This window comes from Carassius auratus, chromosome 35 (assembly GCF_003368295.1).
Source record: "Carassius auratus strain Wakin chromosome 35, ASM336829v1, whole genome shotgun sequence".
NCBI lineage: Eukaryota > Metazoa > Chordata > Actinopteri > Cypriniformes > Cyprinidae > Carassius > Carassius auratus.
The window spans coordinates 12,230,182-12,250,554 of record NC_039277.1 but is presented as its reverse complement, the minus strand read 5'-3'; the positions used below and the strand labels follow the sequence as shown (position 1 = coordinate 12,250,554).

General features: G+C 37.6%; 2 protein-coding genes across 2 annotated transcripts in view; one reads left to right on the top strand and one right to left on the bottom strand.

Moving 5' to 3' along the window:
* The window catches only part of LOC113054437 (beta-1,3-glucosyltransferase-like), a 42,822-nt gene extending 35,577 nt beyond the window's left edge, over positions 1-7,245 (bottom strand). Inside the window, exons 1-4 of the mRNA XM_026219988.1 lie at positions 6,875-7,245; positions 6,582-6,619; positions 5,608-5,653; positions 5,236-5,345 (exon numbers count right to left, since the gene is read on the bottom strand). Coding sequence (XP_026075773.1) covers positions 5,236-5,345; positions 5,608-5,653; positions 6,582-6,619; positions 6,875-6,935 — 255 coding nt within the window. The 5' untranslated portion in view covers positions 6,936-7,245. The remainder of the gene's footprint in view (positions 1-5,235; positions 5,346-5,607; positions 5,654-6,581; positions 6,620-6,874) is intronic.
* A 733-nt stretch (positions 7,246-7,978) lies between these two features.
* On the top strand, positions 7,979-17,034 carry hunk (hormonally up-regulated Neu-associated kinase). The gene is made up of 9 exons (XM_026219987.1): positions 7,979-9,278; positions 11,306-11,598; positions 11,787-11,842; positions 12,197-12,332; positions 12,422-12,549; positions 13,764-13,890; positions 13,974-14,142; positions 14,235-14,388; positions 15,185-17,034. Exons 1-9 carry the CDS (start codon positions 9,054-9,056, stop codon positions 15,874-15,876), a joined length of 1,980 nt encoding a protein of 659 aa, XP_026075772.1. The 5' UTR covers positions 7,979-9,053; the 3' UTR covers positions 15,877-17,034.
* The last annotated feature ends 3,339 nt before the right edge of the window (positions 17,035-20,373 follow it).

Here is a 20,373-nt window from a genome sequence, read left to right as displayed (position 1 = left end):
GGTTTCAGTATCTTGTGGACTGGGAGGGGTATGGTCCAGAGGAGAGGTGCTGGGTGCCGTCCCGGGACATTCTGGACCGCTCGTTGATTGAGGACTTCCGGCGGCATCGAGGTAGGCCCCTTCCTAGAGCGTCAGGTGACGCTCCTGGGAGGGGGGGTACTGTCGGGTCTCGGGGCTAATCACCTGCCTTTTGTGTGTGTTTGGGTCTCTTGTCAGCTCACCGCGTCTACCTGTTCGAGTTTTCCCCGCCCTCCTTGTTTCAGTGTTGTGAACCCTAATTACTCACCACCTGTTTTCTATGTTCTTCTAATTTTATCCCCTTATCAGTCCCCGTGTTTCTCTGTCTATTGTCAGACTGTTGTTACTCGTACCAATAGCTCCGATCTTCTAGTTATTCTTGGCACTCACCTTTGTCGTGTCTTGTCCTCAGGCTCCAGTGTGTTTAGCTGTTTTCTCTGCCCCCTGTTCCCCAGCGCAGAGCTCTTGGAAGCTTCAGTGTCATCCCTCCGGTCTCAGTGGTCGTACAAATAACTGTGGAACGTTACTCATCGGTTTGATTCATCTGCTTCGACTATTCTCCCAGTCACTACGAGTAATCCAGTGAACGTGACTCATCTGATCTGCCTCCTCTGCTTTAAATAAAGCCTAGCGTAAACCCGCATCTGAATCCTGCCCATTTTCTCCTGACAAGAGATTCATGTCTATGTGTGCCATAAACAAAAACTTGTGCACAAGTGTTTAAAATGTTCAAAACTGTTCAAATTCAAACTGCAGAAATAGTTTCAATATTCAATCAAGTAGATTGTAACAATCAGTGAATCAAGCCACTATAAGATGATTGTTTATAGCATTGTATTTTCTCCAAATGTTCTTTCCTGTAAAAACACAAAATTACAGCAACAAAAAAAAAAACTACAATGTAAATTTAAGACTCAAGAGCCCAACTAAAGCAAATTCTGACCACAGTGATGATGATGATGATGATGATGATGATGGTGATGGTGACGGTGACATTTTGTGAAATGAAACTAACATATAAACCTCTATTAATTCTCATACATTTTGTCTCATACAGAAATAAAGTCAAACTGGTTAGTAATAAGTGAAGCTGATGCTGTTTGTGGAGTTGTTTAACACTTGAGAGACTTGATGTGTTTTATTTCACTTGATTTCCTCTGGGCTATGACTGTAATTTAGTAGTAGTTCTGTTTCTGTCCGTCTCTTTCTTTTTTCTGTTTTTCTTTCCTTCAGTAATTCTGCTTGTTGACATTCTCATTAAGTTCAACTCTACCTCAGTGTTACTTTAAAACTCTGTATTGTGGGACCAAATAGACTCTGAGCATTGTCAGTCCTCCAAATACCTAACGTGTTGCACTTTATTTTACAGTTACGTGTACTAACATGTACTTATAGTGTACTTACAGTGTATTTATCTAAAGAAAATTCTGGTAATACAAGGTAACTACATGGGGTAGGGTTAGGTTTAGGGGTAGGTTCAGGGTTAGTACCTAGTTATTACATAGTTATTGTAATTACTATAATAAGTACATAGTATGTACATGAGGAACAGGACTGTAAAATAATGTGCTACCAAATAACACCCACCAACCCTTTAAAGAACTCAACATCATGACCATCTCGGAACATTCTGGGAACATTACATTTCTAACTGGGAAATCCATATACCTGACATGAGTGCATCCACATCAATGAATTTGGTTACCAGCTTGAGGAGTGACGTGTGCAGTAATGTGATTGGTTGATAATTGACACATATTGTGGTGGACACACTATGTTGTTTCTCTCTTTCTCTCTTTCTTTTTACACATGATCAACTTAAAATTACACGAAATGTGATAAAATGGCCATAACACAAAAAAAGTGTTATTGATTAACACATCCTTTTTGAGAGTGTAGGATTAACACTAGAAAATAGACTTTAATAACAAAAATACCGGGGACAGGAATGAAATACACGCCAACATAAACGAGAACCGACAGACACTGAGGGAGAACTGATGACTTAAGTACATGACCAAACAAAGGAACTAATGGGATAAATAATAGAACACAGGTGAAGTGAATACAACAATCTAGGAACAGCAATGAGAGAGAAGTATGTCATACTATGGGGCAAACATGACAGAACCAAAAATAATGAAATCAGGGCATACACGTTACACCAAACTATAACAATTATTTTTATTTTTTATTCATTCATATAAATTGGCCATTTTTTAAGTTTGATTTATTTAGTTTTTAATTTCAGCCTATTTATTTTCTAGACTGCTATGCAATCATTTTCCAAAATGTTATTTGTGTAGAAATACTACAGTGTCTGTAAACGGGTTATTAACAGAGGAATCCTGAAAATGAAGCACAGATGCACCAGCAGAAAAATATACTGAATTGGGGTGGGGGGTTATTCGCTTTCTTCCAGTATTGAAGGAAGGAGTCGCATCCAGCTATCTCCCCTCACTGCCTCTTTTAATTCTGAGTGATATTCACACGGTGGGAGATGTTCTTGGCTTTCTCCCTGTGTCAGCCCGTGTCTTGAGCCGGCCGTTATCGCAAGAGGACACCATGGGCTCTCCTCTGCTGTTGTTGCTGCCACGCCTACCTCCACCAGCGGGCGGCCACTCCGAAAACATGGTACTCTCATATCCTCCAGAATGCATCCATATGCAACCTCTGTCTTGCTACCTAAATGTATGGAGGTATCTGCCAGGAGTGTTGTGTTGGGTTCTCAGCACAATCCAGTCCAGTTACAACTTTCAGTTTTGATGCAATCCCCCCCTGTTTTGATGAGTTCATCCTACTGTGGTAAACAGTCCCTTCGGGGCTTCTGTTCTGCAGCAGTAAGGGACTTCACACTTTCTCAAGGGAGCAATAGAGAAGGCTCCAACTTGAATAATTGCACGAATCACCGCTTTTTCAGACATTATTTTCTTGTCCTGAAAAAGGACAGAGGTCTTCGCCCCATCCTGGATCTTTGTCACCTGAATTTTCCCTGGCTATGGCTCCATGGACGTTCACAAAGTGCATGGATTGCCGGACAATTGGCTCATCCTGGTCCAATCCAGGGAATTGACATGTCATCACAGGGACATTCTTCTTCACCACCTTCAGTCTCCTGGCCTCAGCCTGAACGCCCAGAAAAGTGTCCCCAATTTCTTGGGGGTGCAGCTCAATTGTGTCTTGATGCAGGCCTGTTTGGCTCCTGCTCCTGTTTACCGTGTCAGAATGTGTTTGACCGGCTTCAAGCTAGGCCATCATGTCGTGCGCAGTTGCTTTCATGCTCTACTGATATGGCAGGACCCCTCGCTTCCTGTAGTTTGGAGTCAGGATGGGCACTGTTTGCCATCGCCAAGTGATAACAACGGACACCTCCTTGACCCGATGCGCTATGACCCGATGCATCATTCTAAACAGGCTTCAGACAATCTGCACACCTTTAAGGGGCGTTCCCATTGATTCATCAATACACAGAGCTGTGTTCCCTCGAACAAGCGTTATGCAAACATGACATTTTTGTTTTGTTCAGATGTGTTTTACGTAGCATAATTTCACAAAGCTGAAATCAAACCATTCTGTTTTCAGATTTTGAAATTATACAATCTAATTTACAGTAACATTACAGAAACATTTTATGCTGTATTATATGTCTGTAGTATCTTTATTTGGATCATGATTGAAATGCAGTGGTTACCTCTAATTCAAAATGCCTGCAGTTAGTTCTGCCTGTAGAGCAAATAAACATTTTGTCCATGTACACGTTTTTTTTCTTTCCCTTGTTCATCGGCATCATCAGTACACTTACAAAAAATACAAATTTTGAAATTGGAATCGGTCAAGAAAATTGCAATCAGTGCATGTCTAGAATGAACAGCCAGACATGTCCAAAGCAGTGTGCAAAATCTGCGTGTACATATATATATATATATATATATATATATATATATATATATATATATATATTATATATATATATATATATATATATATATATATATATATATATATATTCTTTTTTTTGTGACAGTCTGTATAAGTGCACTTTAAAATTTAAAAAAGCACACAAATATTGCAATACATAGCAATATCAATACATGCATGTCAATAATTACTGGCACCCAAGTATCATAGCATTGCACCAGGTTCCAGATAGTCCCAGCCTTAATGAGGAGATATGCAACTCAAGAACTGTACACTCATGCACACTCATTTGTTTGTTTGTCCCCTATAATTGGGAAATTTTACTGACTAATTCCAGAAATATATCAAACTTCTCTTTAGTCAAGCTACTTGCTTGTGTTAGCCCAACTGTTGTTGTTTTCTTTTTTTCTTTTTTTAAGTTTAAATAATGAGGGTGCATTTTTTCATGTCAAATTTGATGTCTATAAAACCGTACAAGGATTTTAAGTTTAGGCGCACAAAGAAGCATACATATGCACAATATTTATCATGACAAATGTAAAAAATCACAAAAGAGACGCACGTTGTGTCTTACCACCCATCTATTACAGTGACCACACAAGCACAAAAAATTGTCAACAAGTTAAAAAATAATTTGCACCACACTGTGTAATTATTGTGATAGAGACACTTTTTAGAAACTCTTTAGACACCACAAAAACAACTCTTAATATTGAAATATAACATTTCACTTAATACCAATAAAAAAAACAGTTACTTTTACAAAAACAACAGTGCCATCATGTGGCTAAAAGAACAAGACTCTGAAAACATAAACCATATTACATAAAGGTTTAGAAATTATATTGTGCCAAATGTACACTGCAAAGGTGGCACTTAAGTTCTTATAAAGTGGCAAATACAGTAGGTGTGTTCACACCTAATAATGCTGCTCAGAGGTGGCATAAATGCATTTCCACAGCAATCATAACTATTATTTGATACAAGTGGCTGAGATGGATCTGAGCAGGAATAATTTAGTCTGACTTTTTTGTGGACTTTTAAGTTTTTACACTGAATTTTGAGCAGGCACAGAGCAATCCACTTTTTTGTTAAATCAAGGATATAAAATTTTCATTTTCAGTGTTTATCTACCATCTTGTTAAAAAAATAACAATAACATAAAATTTACTGCAATATAAAGTTTTTATGAAGGAATATAAGTATATATTTACCAAGCATTTAAAACTAAGTATACTAAATGAAACCAAAACTGCATTTTGCATACTTTCTTGTACATACAGTATAATGTAAAACTACCTGGTTTAAAGTTTGAGCCTGATGGAGGAGCTCTGTTCTTCTTTGTTCAGCCCTGTGGGTATGATATGAGTTTTTCTGACTCTGTATCACAAAAACCACATCCCGCACTTCTGCCACAGAGGACGAGAACAGAGTATAGGGAGAAGAAAAAACATTTACTCTATAGTGCCTACTATAGTCAATACATTTTTCATATGCCTTGATTAGATCTCAACTAAACTGTTTGATATTAAAGGACTTAATAAAAACAAACAAATAAATATTCAAACCGGAGAGACTGTTTGAATATCTCCTATTTGTAAATTCAATTCACTTCCGATTAATGATGACTGCAAAATAATCCGGAGGAAGAAGCCACACTGTGCAACTCACCAGTCAATTGGTCAAACATTTGTGGATCACTTCTTTCCTGTTTCTTCTGCAAGAGACAATATGAAGCATTTGTGTTTTATTCAGTTTTACGGTAATGATGTATATGCATGGCCACAAATGTGTTTATGTTATGTGTTTATGAATAAACCTGCCCCAGGCAGAAAACTTTCAGCATTTTTACATTTTTAATAAGACATTGTTTAGTGGTCTTCACTATTTTAATAAGTAAATAATTAAGAAACATAAACCATGTTTATATTGTTATACCAGTGTTATACCCATGTCATTATACATATTTATGTCTTCATAAATTATATACTGTAAGTGTGCACACACATACACACACACACACACACACACACAGACACACACAGACACACACACACACACACACACACACACACATATATATATATATATATATATATATATATATATATATATATATATATATATATATATATATATATATATATATATATATATATATATATATATATATATATATATATATATATATATATATTCATAACTTCTAAAAATAAGAAAACTATAATAGCCAAATTGAAAATGCCCTTATTAAAGAGGGCAAATAATCTTTCAAAGGTTAAAAAGTTAATGTGAATTTGCTTTCAACATGTTCAACATGAATTATTGTCAGCTATATTGTGAGTTGATTTAGGTGCATTAAATGAGGGTGTTTTTAAAATGGGCTGTAAATCAGCTGTCTGTCAGGGATCTGCTCTGCTCTGCTGGACAAGGTGGCCTTGAGTTTGAGCCAAAAAGTGAATCTCGGATTCCACATAAAAACGTGTTGTGGTTGTTGTTTACTATACTGATAAACATTTGGAACATGCATATAGCTTGATTTACAACCTTAACGATAATTATTACATAAACATAGTTGTTTAGATGAATATGTTATACGCACATACATATATGCATACATTCAACGTTAAAATGTTTCTTCTTACTTCTGAGATTCCGCCGTTAAAAGCTTTGCAAGAAGGCACTAAGAGAGAGATAAAAAAATAAAAATAAAATAAAGTTTAGTTGTAAGCATCTACAAAAGAACCAAATTTCTTAATCACACACAAACACAGGCTATATGTAGTTTTTGTTTTATTTTAATTAGGTCCATGGACATATGAATTATCTGTAACATTGTAACAGGTGTGTGTTTACAGTTTTGACAGAAATGATCTCATTTGACTAAAAAGGGCCAGTGATGTTCATTATGCTGAGAATGTGTATGTCACCAACTCACCAAAGAAGAGCAGAGAGCAGCAGAAATATACGAAACCGTGTCCAGCAGTGTATCCAGACATAGCTTTGGGGGGCTTTAGCGTGCTGAGAAGCTCGTGAGTGTCACGCCGGCTGCAGAAAAACGGAGCAACTACCGAATTCGCCAGAATCGAGCCATAACGCTATTAAGGAGCGCCCTCTATTGGTCAGCGGCGGCATGTAATGATTACGTCTGTATGTACGTCTGTGGCATTGATAGCTTGCTCAAGATAAATATTTAAACAAGCCAGATAATGGTAAATATTCTATTGCCGGATCTTACAATTTATTGAAATTTCATTACAACAGTTTATGTATAATGAATTCAACACAGAGGTCTAATAGCATATGAAAGTAGATGATAGATAGATAGATAGATAGATAGATAGATAGATAGATAGATAGATAGATAGATAGATAGATAGATAGATAGATAGATAGATAGATAGATAGATAGATAGATAGATAGATAGATAGATAGATAGATAGATAGATAGATAGATAGATAGAAATGTGTCCTACTTGTCCTACAGCATATCACCAATGGAGGGTGCAATAGACTTCCCTTACCTTAATTTCTCTGTACACCGCTAGTCTCATGACCGCATGGTAATGTTAACAAGTGTTTTTTTTTTTTTTTTTTTATTATTATTATTCTTTTACAAAGAAGAAACAGCACTGCATTGAATACATTAACAAATAATAATAATAATATTATTAGTTTACAATTAGGGAAATCTCAGCAATAAAGACAAACAAGTGTGTGTGTACTATAGACTGTATGGTGGTGACGCAATAGTATGTCTTATAAAAAAAGAAATAAATAAAAAATCCAACCTTCCATTGTTGTGGAGGTCTGTTAATTATGTCAGGATAGTCATCGCCAAGAGATTACGAATTATGAACACTCATTTACAAAACACGTGAAATTTAAATGTTTAATTTTAAATTATTAAAATTTACATCGGTGGTCTTTCTGTTATTATTTTGTAGGATACAGTGTTTTGTTTCAAGGATAATATTTAAATGGCAACAAGTTCAGTTTCATTTAAAAACGATCTGAGACACTTGGCTTATTTGTTATTATACTACATTTACATTTAGTAATTTAGACATTTCCTAAATATTATATTATTTGGCATGTTTATTACAATATTGTCAGGAATATAAAATGCTTAAAGTGTTGAAATAGATAATACAGAAAACAAATAGGGTGAGCTAATAAAGAAATATAAGTGGAAATAAAAGAAAAAAATTAATAAAAAGGAAGACATGCAGTGAGGATGAATTTTATTCTGTTTAGTGTGCTATCTATACAAAATTTAATGTTTGTTATAATATGCAATGCTATTTAAAAAGTAGTATAAAAAAAGTGTATGCAAAGTGTAACTAGTATGTAAAGTGTAGTTATATCTAATGTGGTGAATGTCTTGCAAATTAAAGAAAAATAAATCAATGCTATGCATGACATCACTGCATAAAACGTGTTTATGTGGATTTGAATGAATAATCAATAGATAATTAAGTCACAACCAGTAAGTCAGTCTAAAGTGTTCTACGTATACCATCACCTGGGAAAGCTGACAGAAATCAAGTATCACGGTAAATCAGACTCATCAGCAACCATGCTCTTTGTTGTCTAGGAAAGCATGGGTGAGGGGCGGGGCTACTTTTACAACTCGGGAGAGGGTGGAGCCTCTAATCCCGGCGCGACCACTGATTGGATTAGATTTTAGCCCGGTAACTGAGAAAGGATTTTCTAGCAAATAAGAAACGCCCCCACCCCGTGCCGGGAAACTAACTTCAAACAACAACTGTAAGAGTCTCGGCAGTCAGACAGACATTCACTCAGACACAGAGAGGTGCTGGAAACTTAAGCTTTATCCTAAGGTGACGTCCGCATGTTAATAAGACGTTTAGATTAGGACCAAGTGGCTTTATTAATTATCCCATGACGAATGCAATACTTACGTAAACTATTACAATCTTATAGTCTGCGTATTGACAGCCAGCTGAGCCGAACAGGTGGCTCATGTGTCAGTTTCCGCTAAGGGTTTAGTATTAGGAGCAGGGATTCAGATGTCCCATTCTCACAGAGGTCTTCTTGATAAGAAGTAACAGTAGATTCAGAAGACAACAGGTTTTGTTCAACAGGCGCAGGGATGCCCGATGCTGGGACAGACATGGGGATGGACAGCGAGAGGATATTTGGGGCGAAAGCCACAGAAAACACCTCTCCTTCGTCTATGGGCAGCGGTCGTCCAGCTGATATCCTGCGAAACTTTTACCACACGAAAAGAGTTGGGAATTATCTGATCGGGAGGAAGCTGGGAGAGGGCTCGTTCGCCAAAGTGAGAGAGGGGCTTCACGCGGTCACCGGCGAGAAGGTGAGAAGATCCAGTGTCCTTCACTTTGAAACACTGTCAGCTCGCTAATATCTTCCTGACACTGTAATAAAAATGCATATTAATTGTGTTTTTAATATATAGGTATACAAGTTGTTTATTTATATCATCTAAGTGAACGAAAACTTAAAATATCTAGTCCATTAGTCTGAATCGAAATAAAACTAGGACTTGAAAACTGTTGCATTAGTCATTTACTACATTTAATTAAGACAATTGTTCACAAAACTGTCTGAATACGGAATTGTTAGCTGAAAAAAATAACACAACTTAAGTCTAAACTGTTAAATACATGACTTGAATACAGTTGAATGTATTATTTATTTACTACACCCTGATCATCTATTTGTTCATCTATCATTGCCTGAATATGAAAATTGAAATAACATCTGTCTGAATTGTTTTGGTCAAACCCTCTTCAATGCCTATGGCATGCAAAGGTAGTCTATGGACCATGACTGGAATGCTTTGTTGTGTGTTATTTAGAGATTAATTCTAAAATAAATGTTTAATGTCAATGTTAAAATTAAAAGCTGATTTAAAAAAAAAAAAAACCTTTTAAAAGTATGGTCTCATGTTCTTCATCACAAAAATGTAATCAGGTAACAGAGACAACCCTTGAGCCTGTTTGCATTCAGGTGTCTGTATTAACCTCAGATTACCCCATAGAAAGTGTGCAGCCATTCAGAAGGAATTTCTTAACAGTTTTTCCACTTCTTTATTTCAGCAAATTGCAGGCTCAATATCTGGTATCTAGTTTCCAGGGCGTTTATTTATTAACTATTGTTGACTCAGAATGTAACATTCTTCCTTGGAATGACATGCTATGAGGTGCAGTGTCTATTGGCATTTAGAAAAAAAAAAGTATTTGCTCTTGCAGTGAATGACATGAAATACTTAACATATCAGGTTTGTTCAGTCTTCTTGCCTCCTTTCACGGTTGCTGTGGAAAAGAGAAGAGGTCTTTCCCGGGCGATGATGCAAATGGCTAGCAAGCACAAAGAGAAGCGAGGCTGCCCCGTGTTCCTCATGTGTCCTGCCTTGCTCTCGTTCTCTGACATCACCTAGAAAAACAGACAGGGTGGGGCGGGGCTCACGATCGGTGGGCAATAGCACATGCTTCCCCCATGTACGCTGTGAGCATATCTAACCCACTTACACCCTCACCTCCTTTGTCTCCCAGCGAGAAAAACAACACGTTAGTCTGAGGCTCTGGGGGACCGTCGACCATCATTCGGATTAGCGTTTTAGGCGATTGTTTAGGGAGGGGATTCAGACCCTTTTTTCTCTGCACGTCTTTTAATGTGCCACTCAGTTGAAGTAAATGATCCAGTTATCTTCTTAATTGGCCATGTATGACTGGTTCGCTCAACAGTCTCTTTTTGTGCCTGATGATTTGTGGTGGCATGGCAGGTCACCCCTTGAACCCTCCTCGGGTCACGTTTGGGGCTCTTTGATAAAGGGTAGAACCAATAACACCAGGCTATTGTTAAAGCCTATAGAGGGACTTTCAACCCAGGACAAAGAAATCCTGTTGGATAGAGAACAAAGACCCTTCCATCTTGATCAAAAATAACAGTGAAATTATGCTAATTCTCTCTCTCTCTATATATATAGTATAATACCATAATGGTTTTTGTATGGAGGTGCGTGGGGGTTATGGGGGGTAGTGCTCTGTTTGACTCAGTGTTTATACAGCATTAGTCTTTTACTGCATGTTGGTGACAAATGGGTGGCATTAACAAGCCATTTGGAGATTCTTCCTTTAATTGAAGATGTTTGAATGGCTACACATTGGTCATTTGTCCTTATCCTTCCCCCACTAAGTCCTCTACAGGATCTCAGGGACAAACATTCAACCCTTGAGACGTGAGGACACGGGCAAATAAGAGTCCTGTCTGGCTTGCCTAACCTTTTCAGGGCTATTAGAATAATTCTGTACATCCACTAAACACTCCATTTGTCTTTTATATATTGACTAAGTATTATTTTTTTATTTTTCCCCACAGCTGGCAGTGAAAGTGATTGACAAGAGGAAGGCCAGAAAGGATTCGTATGTCACAAAGAACTTGCGGCGTGAAGGGGATATTCAGCAAATGATCCGGCACCCCAACATCACCCAACTGCTGGACATCTTGGAGACGGAGAACAGCTACTACCTCGTCATGGAGCTCTGCCCTGGTGGAAACCTTATGAACCACATTTATGAGAAGAAAAGGCTGGAAGAAAGAGAAGCCCAGAAATATGTGCGCCAACTAGTCATGGCAGTGGAGCACCTGCACAGGGCAGGAGTTGTTCACAGGTGAGAAACGAATTGTGAAGTCATCGATGGGAAACATTAAATTAGATTTTCCAAAGAATAGTGAAGTTACTCTGAAAGCAGAGAAACCATGTGTAGATACTCCAAAGACTTCTTTTATTTATAGTTCAGATGGTTGTTTGATAAATTAAGGTTTTTAAAATAATGTTTTTTTTTATGAATTTCAACAGAGACTTAAAGATTGAGAATCTCCTCCTTGATGAACAGGACAACATAAAGCTGATCGGTAAGCATTGTACGGAATATACATTATGCAAGGTTTTTAAATGCAACTTAAAGAACAGCACAAAGTCTTAATGTCACCTAAAGTGAAGTGACATGGACGTGTTCATCTTTAGCAAGTGTTGAAGACTGACTGAGCAATCAGTATCTCATTAAAAACAAATGACCTCTCACCTCTTTGTGAGACAGCCAACAAACGCATGGCTTTTATTTAGCAGCTGTGTGTGACAGACGGGGTTAGTGTTGGGCAGCCATAAACCTTTTTGCACACCTCCTAGTGGGACGGTCAGTCCATCTATGATAAAGTGCATGCAACTGTTATCTTACATACAACCTTCTCTCCGTTTTCCCTATATAGATTTTGGCCTCAGTAACTGTGCAGGCATTCTGGGATACTCTGATCCCTTCAGCACACAGTGTGGCAGCCCAGCATACGCCGCCCCTGAGCTTCTCTCAAGAAAGAAATACGGGCCCAAAGTGGATGTCTGGTCAATGTGAGTTCACAAAATGTGAAGCACTGTGTTCTAAGTTTGCATTCGGTACATTTTTCAGAATTTGACTCTATGTATGTGTTTCAATGTAGAGGGGTGAACATGTATGCTATGCTGACGGGTACCCTACCATTCACTGTGGAGCCATTTAGCCTGACAGCCCTTCATCAGAGGATGGTGGACAAAGATATGAACCCTCTACCTCCATCTATCTCTTCAGGTATTGAGAGAACTACATCTCTGAGTTGTTCAAAAGATCTTAATGACCACAAAGGTCACATCGAAACAAGAACAAATAACTATTGCATTCTAAAAAATAAGCTTGTGTGATTCTACCAATTACGTTATAATGGGCATCATGCTCTGAATTCTGAGCATGAATGAGGTCCTTGAAAAACGTCACTGTTTTTTTTTTTTTAGTCCTGTATGAGGCTCTTGAGTTTTAAATTGAAAACAAAAGGGAGGGTCTGGTGCCCACTGGTGTTTTAAATATCTCAGGAGATGAAAGTCAAATCTAATAAAGCAGGGAGTCTTCATAATCCAACTTCATTGATCCAGTTTGCTGATTTCTGTCACATTATTTTGTAGTCGACTGCCAGCAACACAAAACCTGCATGCCATAAAAAAACCATGCCTGAGTGCCAACACTAATGCAACATTTTTTACCAGTGAATTCATTATGTAGATCATGCATTAAGATCCTAATATTTTTTTTGTCCCAACAGTTATGTTTACAACAGCAGTTGCAAATGAACCTGTAATAATCATGTCATCTTAAATGAAAACATACTCAAGAACTCATACTTTAAATTGCAATGCCATTGGCTCCTAAACGTTGTTTACAGCAAACGTGCCAGACAAGTTGTGGCTTATTTTTTCAACCACAAGAAAAACTGGTTTTCCCCACAAGACAAAATCAAACGATCCGCTTTATTCAGATTTCCTAACAGCCATCAGTTAACCTTCCACAGAAGTAAGATGATTCTGTAATATCTACTTTAACTGCCATCTAATCATTGTATTTTGTTGACTAATTTGACACAAGCAGAATTCCAGATAAAATCAATTTAGGTAGATCACGTGGTTGATCACATTCCGTCAACTTTTCCAATCTGTTACACTTGCGTGAGTGTTCTTAATACCAGGTGATTAATTCGCTACTAAATCTGTGAATGGATATATTACTACAAGATGATGCAGCGTTGAAATGAGATTAGCCTCATTATATAACACCTGTATTTAGCATCTCAAGGATGCAAGGCTGTGCGCTTGCTTGCTTGAGAAAGGCTGAATACTCTTTACTACAACATAATGTGTTTGTCCTAAGAAACAATGATTTATTCATCCTAAAAAATCAGTTAAACACAGCGACTGATAATTGTTTTGTTAAAGTAAGGCTAGCAAGGCTTTACAGCTTCCTGTCTGTGTTCACAGCTGCCATCAGCCTGCTGAAGAGACTTCTCGAGCCTGACCCCAAGAAGAGACCCAACATCCACCAAGTGATGGCTGATCCATGGCTGCAGCTGGGCAACCCTCACACTGGAGTTCCTTACTTAAATAGGTTAGTCACCTAAAACGCTTGGAGGTCAAAGCCAAATCTTTTATGACTTATTATGACCTTAAACATCTTGTTGTACCGTTCAGGATCCACATTGAGGAGATCAACCACACGGTTCTGCTCCACATGACTGAGAAAATGGGCTACAAACACAGCGAGGTTCTGAGCGCGGTGCTCACTAACAAAGCCTGCCACACACTGACTGTGTACTTCCTGCTCAACAACAAGATGAAGCGACTCTCGAAAGAGTACAGGGTAAGTTTGAGAAGACAAAGACACCAGCACGTCCCCCATAGAAGCATTTCAGTTCTGTCTCCTGAGTTTAACGTTTTCTCTTGTTCTCACAGGAGAAACAGTACAACATGGAGAAGGAGAAAAAGAGCGAGCTGTTCCAGACTCAATGGAGGAAACACGTCGAGAAGGTTACGATTCCACCCAAGCAGACGCCCGTGTATCTCGCTGTGAACAAAGGTCCCACCAAGGAGAAGAAACACAGAAATGGTGAGCGCCTGAAACTAGACTATAGACACAGTAACAATTATTTGGTTAAGATGTGATTTGGCACACAATTGATGTGTGACTATAATTATATATGATAATAAACACTACATAATGGTACAAATTTAACCATTTTTAATATAGCTCTTTGTTGAAGGCAGCTTTGAAATAAGCTTTGATACCTGAGGGATAATTGACAGTAAATGAAACCGAGACAAATGTAAACCCTTTAGGGCTGTTCTGATCAGATACAATATCATTAACGTTTAAAGATTAAAGATGACTTAAACGGACAGGTGTAAAGCATGTAGAGAAAACCTGTTCCACTCAGTTTTACTTGCTGGTTTGCCAAGTCATGTGACTACTGAAGAATTCAGCACAACATGGAACATAGCACAGTTAGTTGGAATTTTTCTCTGTGGTTGATAGTTCAGCCTCACCAAGTTTACTCACTTTCACATTACTTCTAACCGGTAAGATTATCAACTTCTTTTGTCCCACATCAAAATCAGTTAGGTCCTATGTTGTTTTGCCTGATTTTCTTTTTATCAACAAGAACAGTCGAAACAGTTTAATGCATCTTCTCTTAAAGCAGTTTAAAATGTAGGGCTAAACTGCAAAATACATTCTCTAGCCCAGCAGACTTCCACATTCTGCATGACAGAGTAATAGAAATACAAACAGAAAATGTATTAGCATGCAGTTTAGTAGTTGCTTATACAAATTAAGACTCCGAATCCGTCTGATTAAGCGAAGTTGAATCCGTTCTGTATCAAACTCTTTCCTCTCTCATTTTCAGGTCTTCTGAAAGCCGTGACCGGAGGTTTTAAAGATGTTTACTCAGGACATGGTGGTTGTATCACCTCCTCCTCTCTGGAGTACATGGAGATCCACCCCCTGTACCCAACCCCGCAGCCGACCCCACAGCGGACCCCAACCCATCCTACACCCGAGACCCAGCCAGTCCAGAAAGACAGCACCAAAGATTCCCCAAAATTTGTCAACATCTCCGCTCGCCCACCTTCCTCCCTCGGCGCTCATTCCTGGGCGTCCGCAAGCAAGCAACCAAGCAGAGATGCTCCTCCATCGCCATGGTTCAAGCTGACCAACGGAGCGCTCTCTCCACCTCGACACGTGTCTGCTTTTCAGCCTGATAGCTCGTACTTGAAGAAGGCCACGATCCCAAGCCCACCTCTTCTTATAATCAAACCTCAACTCAAGAAAATTCCTCCTGCTTCAGATTGTTCAAGCTCCTCAGATTCAAGCGGTAGCCCACCCAGCAGCGGGGGTAGTGAGGAACCCCACAGCCCTCAGCACCACAGCAAGTTCCCTACCATGGGCATTGGGCAGATTTTCAAGAAAAAAGTGGCGCCCTTCAGCTTCCAGCTGCCCCTGTTCAAGCCAGAGCCTGTGGTGCAAGTGGAGTCTCCAACTCCCTACCATATGCAGACTCTGCTCTGTACCTCAGGGGCTCTCAAAACCCTGTGCTGAGGAGGAGAACTTTTAGATTATATAAAGTCAGATGTATGCAGTCTAACCGACAATGCTCACAGTTGGTCTCAGTTGGGCTTCCCACACATAGACCAGATATATTTAGCATATGTTACACGCATAGCTTGAGTGAAGGCATCCAGAGAACAGATAGGCTCTGAACACTGTAAAATTAGATCTTGAGGTTACTCGACCCCAGGACATTAGACACTGAATGTCGAGTTCACACGCAGCAACACATACAACATGATTCTAGTATAAGTGCCATGTAGCAGCTGAGCTGAGCCAACCTTTAATGCACAATTCTTCTGTGAAACAAAGCTGTCACTGCCCACAATAATGTTTGTACTTATATGTGTTGTACTGTAATACAATTAAGACTGTTAATGAACGGTTGAAGGGTTTTTTTATAGCGTTTATATGATTAAACAATATTAGTGGTTTTTCAGCCCTTATGTAATTCAACCTTAAATTGTAATGACACTCAGGTCAACAGTGCTGAACTTTTCCAATAGCCTCACTTCTAAACCTGTGATGAAACTATCAGTATTTAACTGAAAGATGACATTCCTCTTGATATTCCTCTTTAGGGGATTGCTGACATTTTGTATAGCCTTAAATATCTTGCGTTCAGCCTTTGGGGAGATTTTTAAGTATTATTTGAACTCTTAGTGAATAAGATTCATTTTACCTACAAAAATCTTATTTGGTGAAATAATAGATGTGCAATACTGTGTATATTTTTGATTGCTGACCTGGTTATAAGCAGGTTGCTGTTTTCTCTCCAATATAAGAGATTTTAACCCACCTGTACATAGAACGCAAGCGTCTTTCATTCCATGTTTAAAGGTGATTTATGCTGCCATTAGACATTAGATAAGCTGTGAATCTCTGCTACACTTTTGCATGCACACCAGGATAAAAAAAAAAAATGTGATGTCAGTTTTTTGGTGACACGTATTTGTACTTTTTCTATGCTGAAGATGATTTTGAAGGTCTTTTGTAAGTTTTGTATTGATTTGCTTTTTGCCAAGTAAAAAAAAAAAAAGATTTTTTTTTATGCTGTAAAAAAGATTTCAAATATTTATATTTTAAAAATATTATTTGTGTTATGAATTTTATATTTTAAATCAGCATGTATTACTTTTTTGACACAAAAATAAATGCACAATACCTAAACACAGATTTGCATGCATTTCTTTACAAACATAAAATGTCTCTTTTTTTTGATGGTATTTAAATAATTTGTCACAGAATCTAAATTCTAACAGTTGTTCATGAAGAAACAGGTGACTTGGTGTCTGTGTGCTTTTCCCACGAGAACCCAGCAATAACCATTAAATGAGTGACAGCTGAAACACCATGTGTCAGATAATCCAGTCAGCTGCACCCTCACAACACCCATATCGTGACCCACAGACATGTATACTCAAGCCCAGATAAATCTAAGATGATAAAAGCTGAATGACAAAAGAGGATTTAAAGTATATTAAAACCAAATCTTTGTTTACAAAGGACGATACTGACTGAAAACCTTTTTGTGTTCAAGTGGCAAAAACAAGCTATGATTAAAAACCCAAAGCTCATCGAACCATCAGATGCGGATTAATACACAACAACAACACGAGCTGAAGAAATGTTGGCTGTGAGATGATGCAGAACAACACAAATTTTCTAGCAATCAAACGTTTTCTAACTAATTCAAGAACAAACATCATGCCATTTCAAGGTACTGTGACAGTCCTGTGGCACACTGATGATATCAAATGGAAATATGAAGCTCAATCAGATTACAATAATCTTGTATCATGATAGATAAAAACAAAGAATTACCCAAAAGGTCCAACAAAACAAGACTAGTTTCTTTAAAACTTTTATATTATTTGATCGTTGTTTACTACTTTAACGGCTTTGATAGACAAATTCTGGCTTTAATACAGTTTAACTCAGTTGACAGTGTTTTGACATGATGTTGATTACCACATTGTAGCCCAGATTTTTCATTAACACAAGTAAAGAAGGGCTCTACAAATATTTAGTTAACTTGCTGACAACAACCTGAGCAAGGATAAAGTAATCACAAATGTACTTTAGTTTCATTAGCATTTTAATAGGCATTGCCAACCCTTTGGACAGGGTGCACAAATCACTGTTTACTGTTGTTACATGGCTAAGATCATCATTAGAGTCAACGTCAAATAAAGGCCTTCTTGCTGTGTTTAGACCTCTCAATCTGCTGGGGCTTAGACCCTGATTGAGACTAATCCTGTTTTCAAACGGGCTTCCCCCCCCCAGCTCAGGAATATTTCTTTGTGTCTGAAAAAACATACAATTAATCTACTGTCCTCACATGCCTAGTTGTCACATGTTTTATTTAGGTGAATTTATTTGTGAAAATCAGTTTCTGAATTGCCACAATAAAACCATAAAACTATCATAGACTTTTCAGCTAAATCTATTTATAAAATACAAAACATTGATTTAATGTAATGTAAAAATTATTGTTTTGGCAAACAAATATATAATAAATATATTGTATAAATGTATAACTTTTAAAGCATGTGACAACTTTTTTCTAAACCACAAAACACTGTTTCAGTGTAACTTAAAAAAAAACATATATATATATATATATATATATATATATATATATATATATATATATATACATATATACATACATACATATATATATATATATATATATATATATATACATATATACATACATATATATATATATATATATATATATATATATATATATATATATATATATATGTGTGTGTGTGTGTGTGTGTGTGTATATATATATATATTTATATATTTATTTTTTTTATTTTTATTTTTTTCCAACAAATATATATATATATATATATATATAAATAAATTATATCCCCAATCCCCAAATTGTTTTACAATTATGCTTTACAATTATTTAAGTGTCTTGAACTTAGCGTTGGAATCCAAAGCATTCGGCCTGTAAAATAATATTTGCATACAGCGTTTAAAAAAAATACAAATAAAAAAGTAACTTCTGTGTGCATCCGCAAGCTCAACATGTCACAAATCTTTCAATCATAACTCAAAGGTAATGTTGGGGCTAATGCAGGCAAGTGTAAACCGCGGTTGCACGCAACAATCTATTTGCATATTAGCAAGAACGGACTGGCTAAACCTGTTTTGAGCTCCACTGCTATTGGAGGGTTTGTCTCTACAGTCCTTGTGTCGATTGTCTCACGGGGTTATTTGAAGTAACCTTCGCTTAATCAGACTCACTGTCTCTACATTATTGATTACCAGCCCGTCCTCCAGGACAAAATGCGCGCGCGCGTGTGTGTGTGTATCTGTGTCTGGACACGGAGATGGAGGTGAATGGGATGGGTAAGATCATACTGAAAGTGCAGAACATCAGCACTTTAGTTCAAGTGAAATGCACTGTGCAGATGCAGACTGCAGCCAGCGTCCATTAATCAAAATGACAGCGGCTGGCGGAGCAGGTGAGAAAAAATAGGCTATGGGAGAAAAAAATAAAACATCAATGAACAAAGACAAGAACATATGTACAGTCCAGTCGTCTTTCCTTGGTGAACAAATCTGAATAAATTAAATGAATTAAATTAATTGAATAACACATTCCTGTTGTAAAGGAGCGTTTAAATTATTTTTTAACTGAAGAACGAATCTGCCTCTTCAGTGTACGAGTTTGAGATTTGATGAGGCACTGAATGAACGAAATGAACCAGACACCTCATTCATAAAAGAGTGAAGGCCAAAGTAAAGGCCTATAGGCCCTAGGGTTTTTGCGGTGGTGCAAATTTAGTCACCAGAATATTAGGCGAGCACCATACGATTTTTGTAAGGTCTCACATGCTCATTGATTAGTTTAGCACTAATCAGTTGTCCCACAAAATGACAGCACTGGGGCCCTTATGCAGAATTTTTTTCAGTAGAAAAAAAATAGCAGATTACAGCAACAACACAGGGCAGAGCAAATAGAAGCAACTTAAGTTTAAAACAAATAAATGTTTATCTGTCATAACTTTTAAAGAAAAATGGAGCAGACACTGGACAAAGGTTAAACTTTCTAGAGCGCATGTGTGCACCGCCTGCGTTTGCATACACCTAGGATTCTTCTCCATGTATTGGACTTAAATGATGGCCAACAGGCTGAAGGTCAATTTGCAATTTCAATGCTGCTTCAAAGGGCTCTACACCATCCCAGCCAAGGAACAGGGATCTTGTCTAGTGACAACAGTCATGTTCTAAACAAAATAAAAAATGATGTACTTTTTAACAACAAGAAAATGCAATTTGGACAGATTTGGTTATAATGATCGTTCTTGGTGTAAATGGGCCTTTACTCAGATGAATCCTCACCAACTACTACAGCTAGATATGTTGGCTATTTTGCCACATGTACAGTGATGTTTCCCTCTACTGGAACAGGCAATGGTAGGAGGAGTTCAAAGGCACAAGAATGAAGAACTGTCTGAG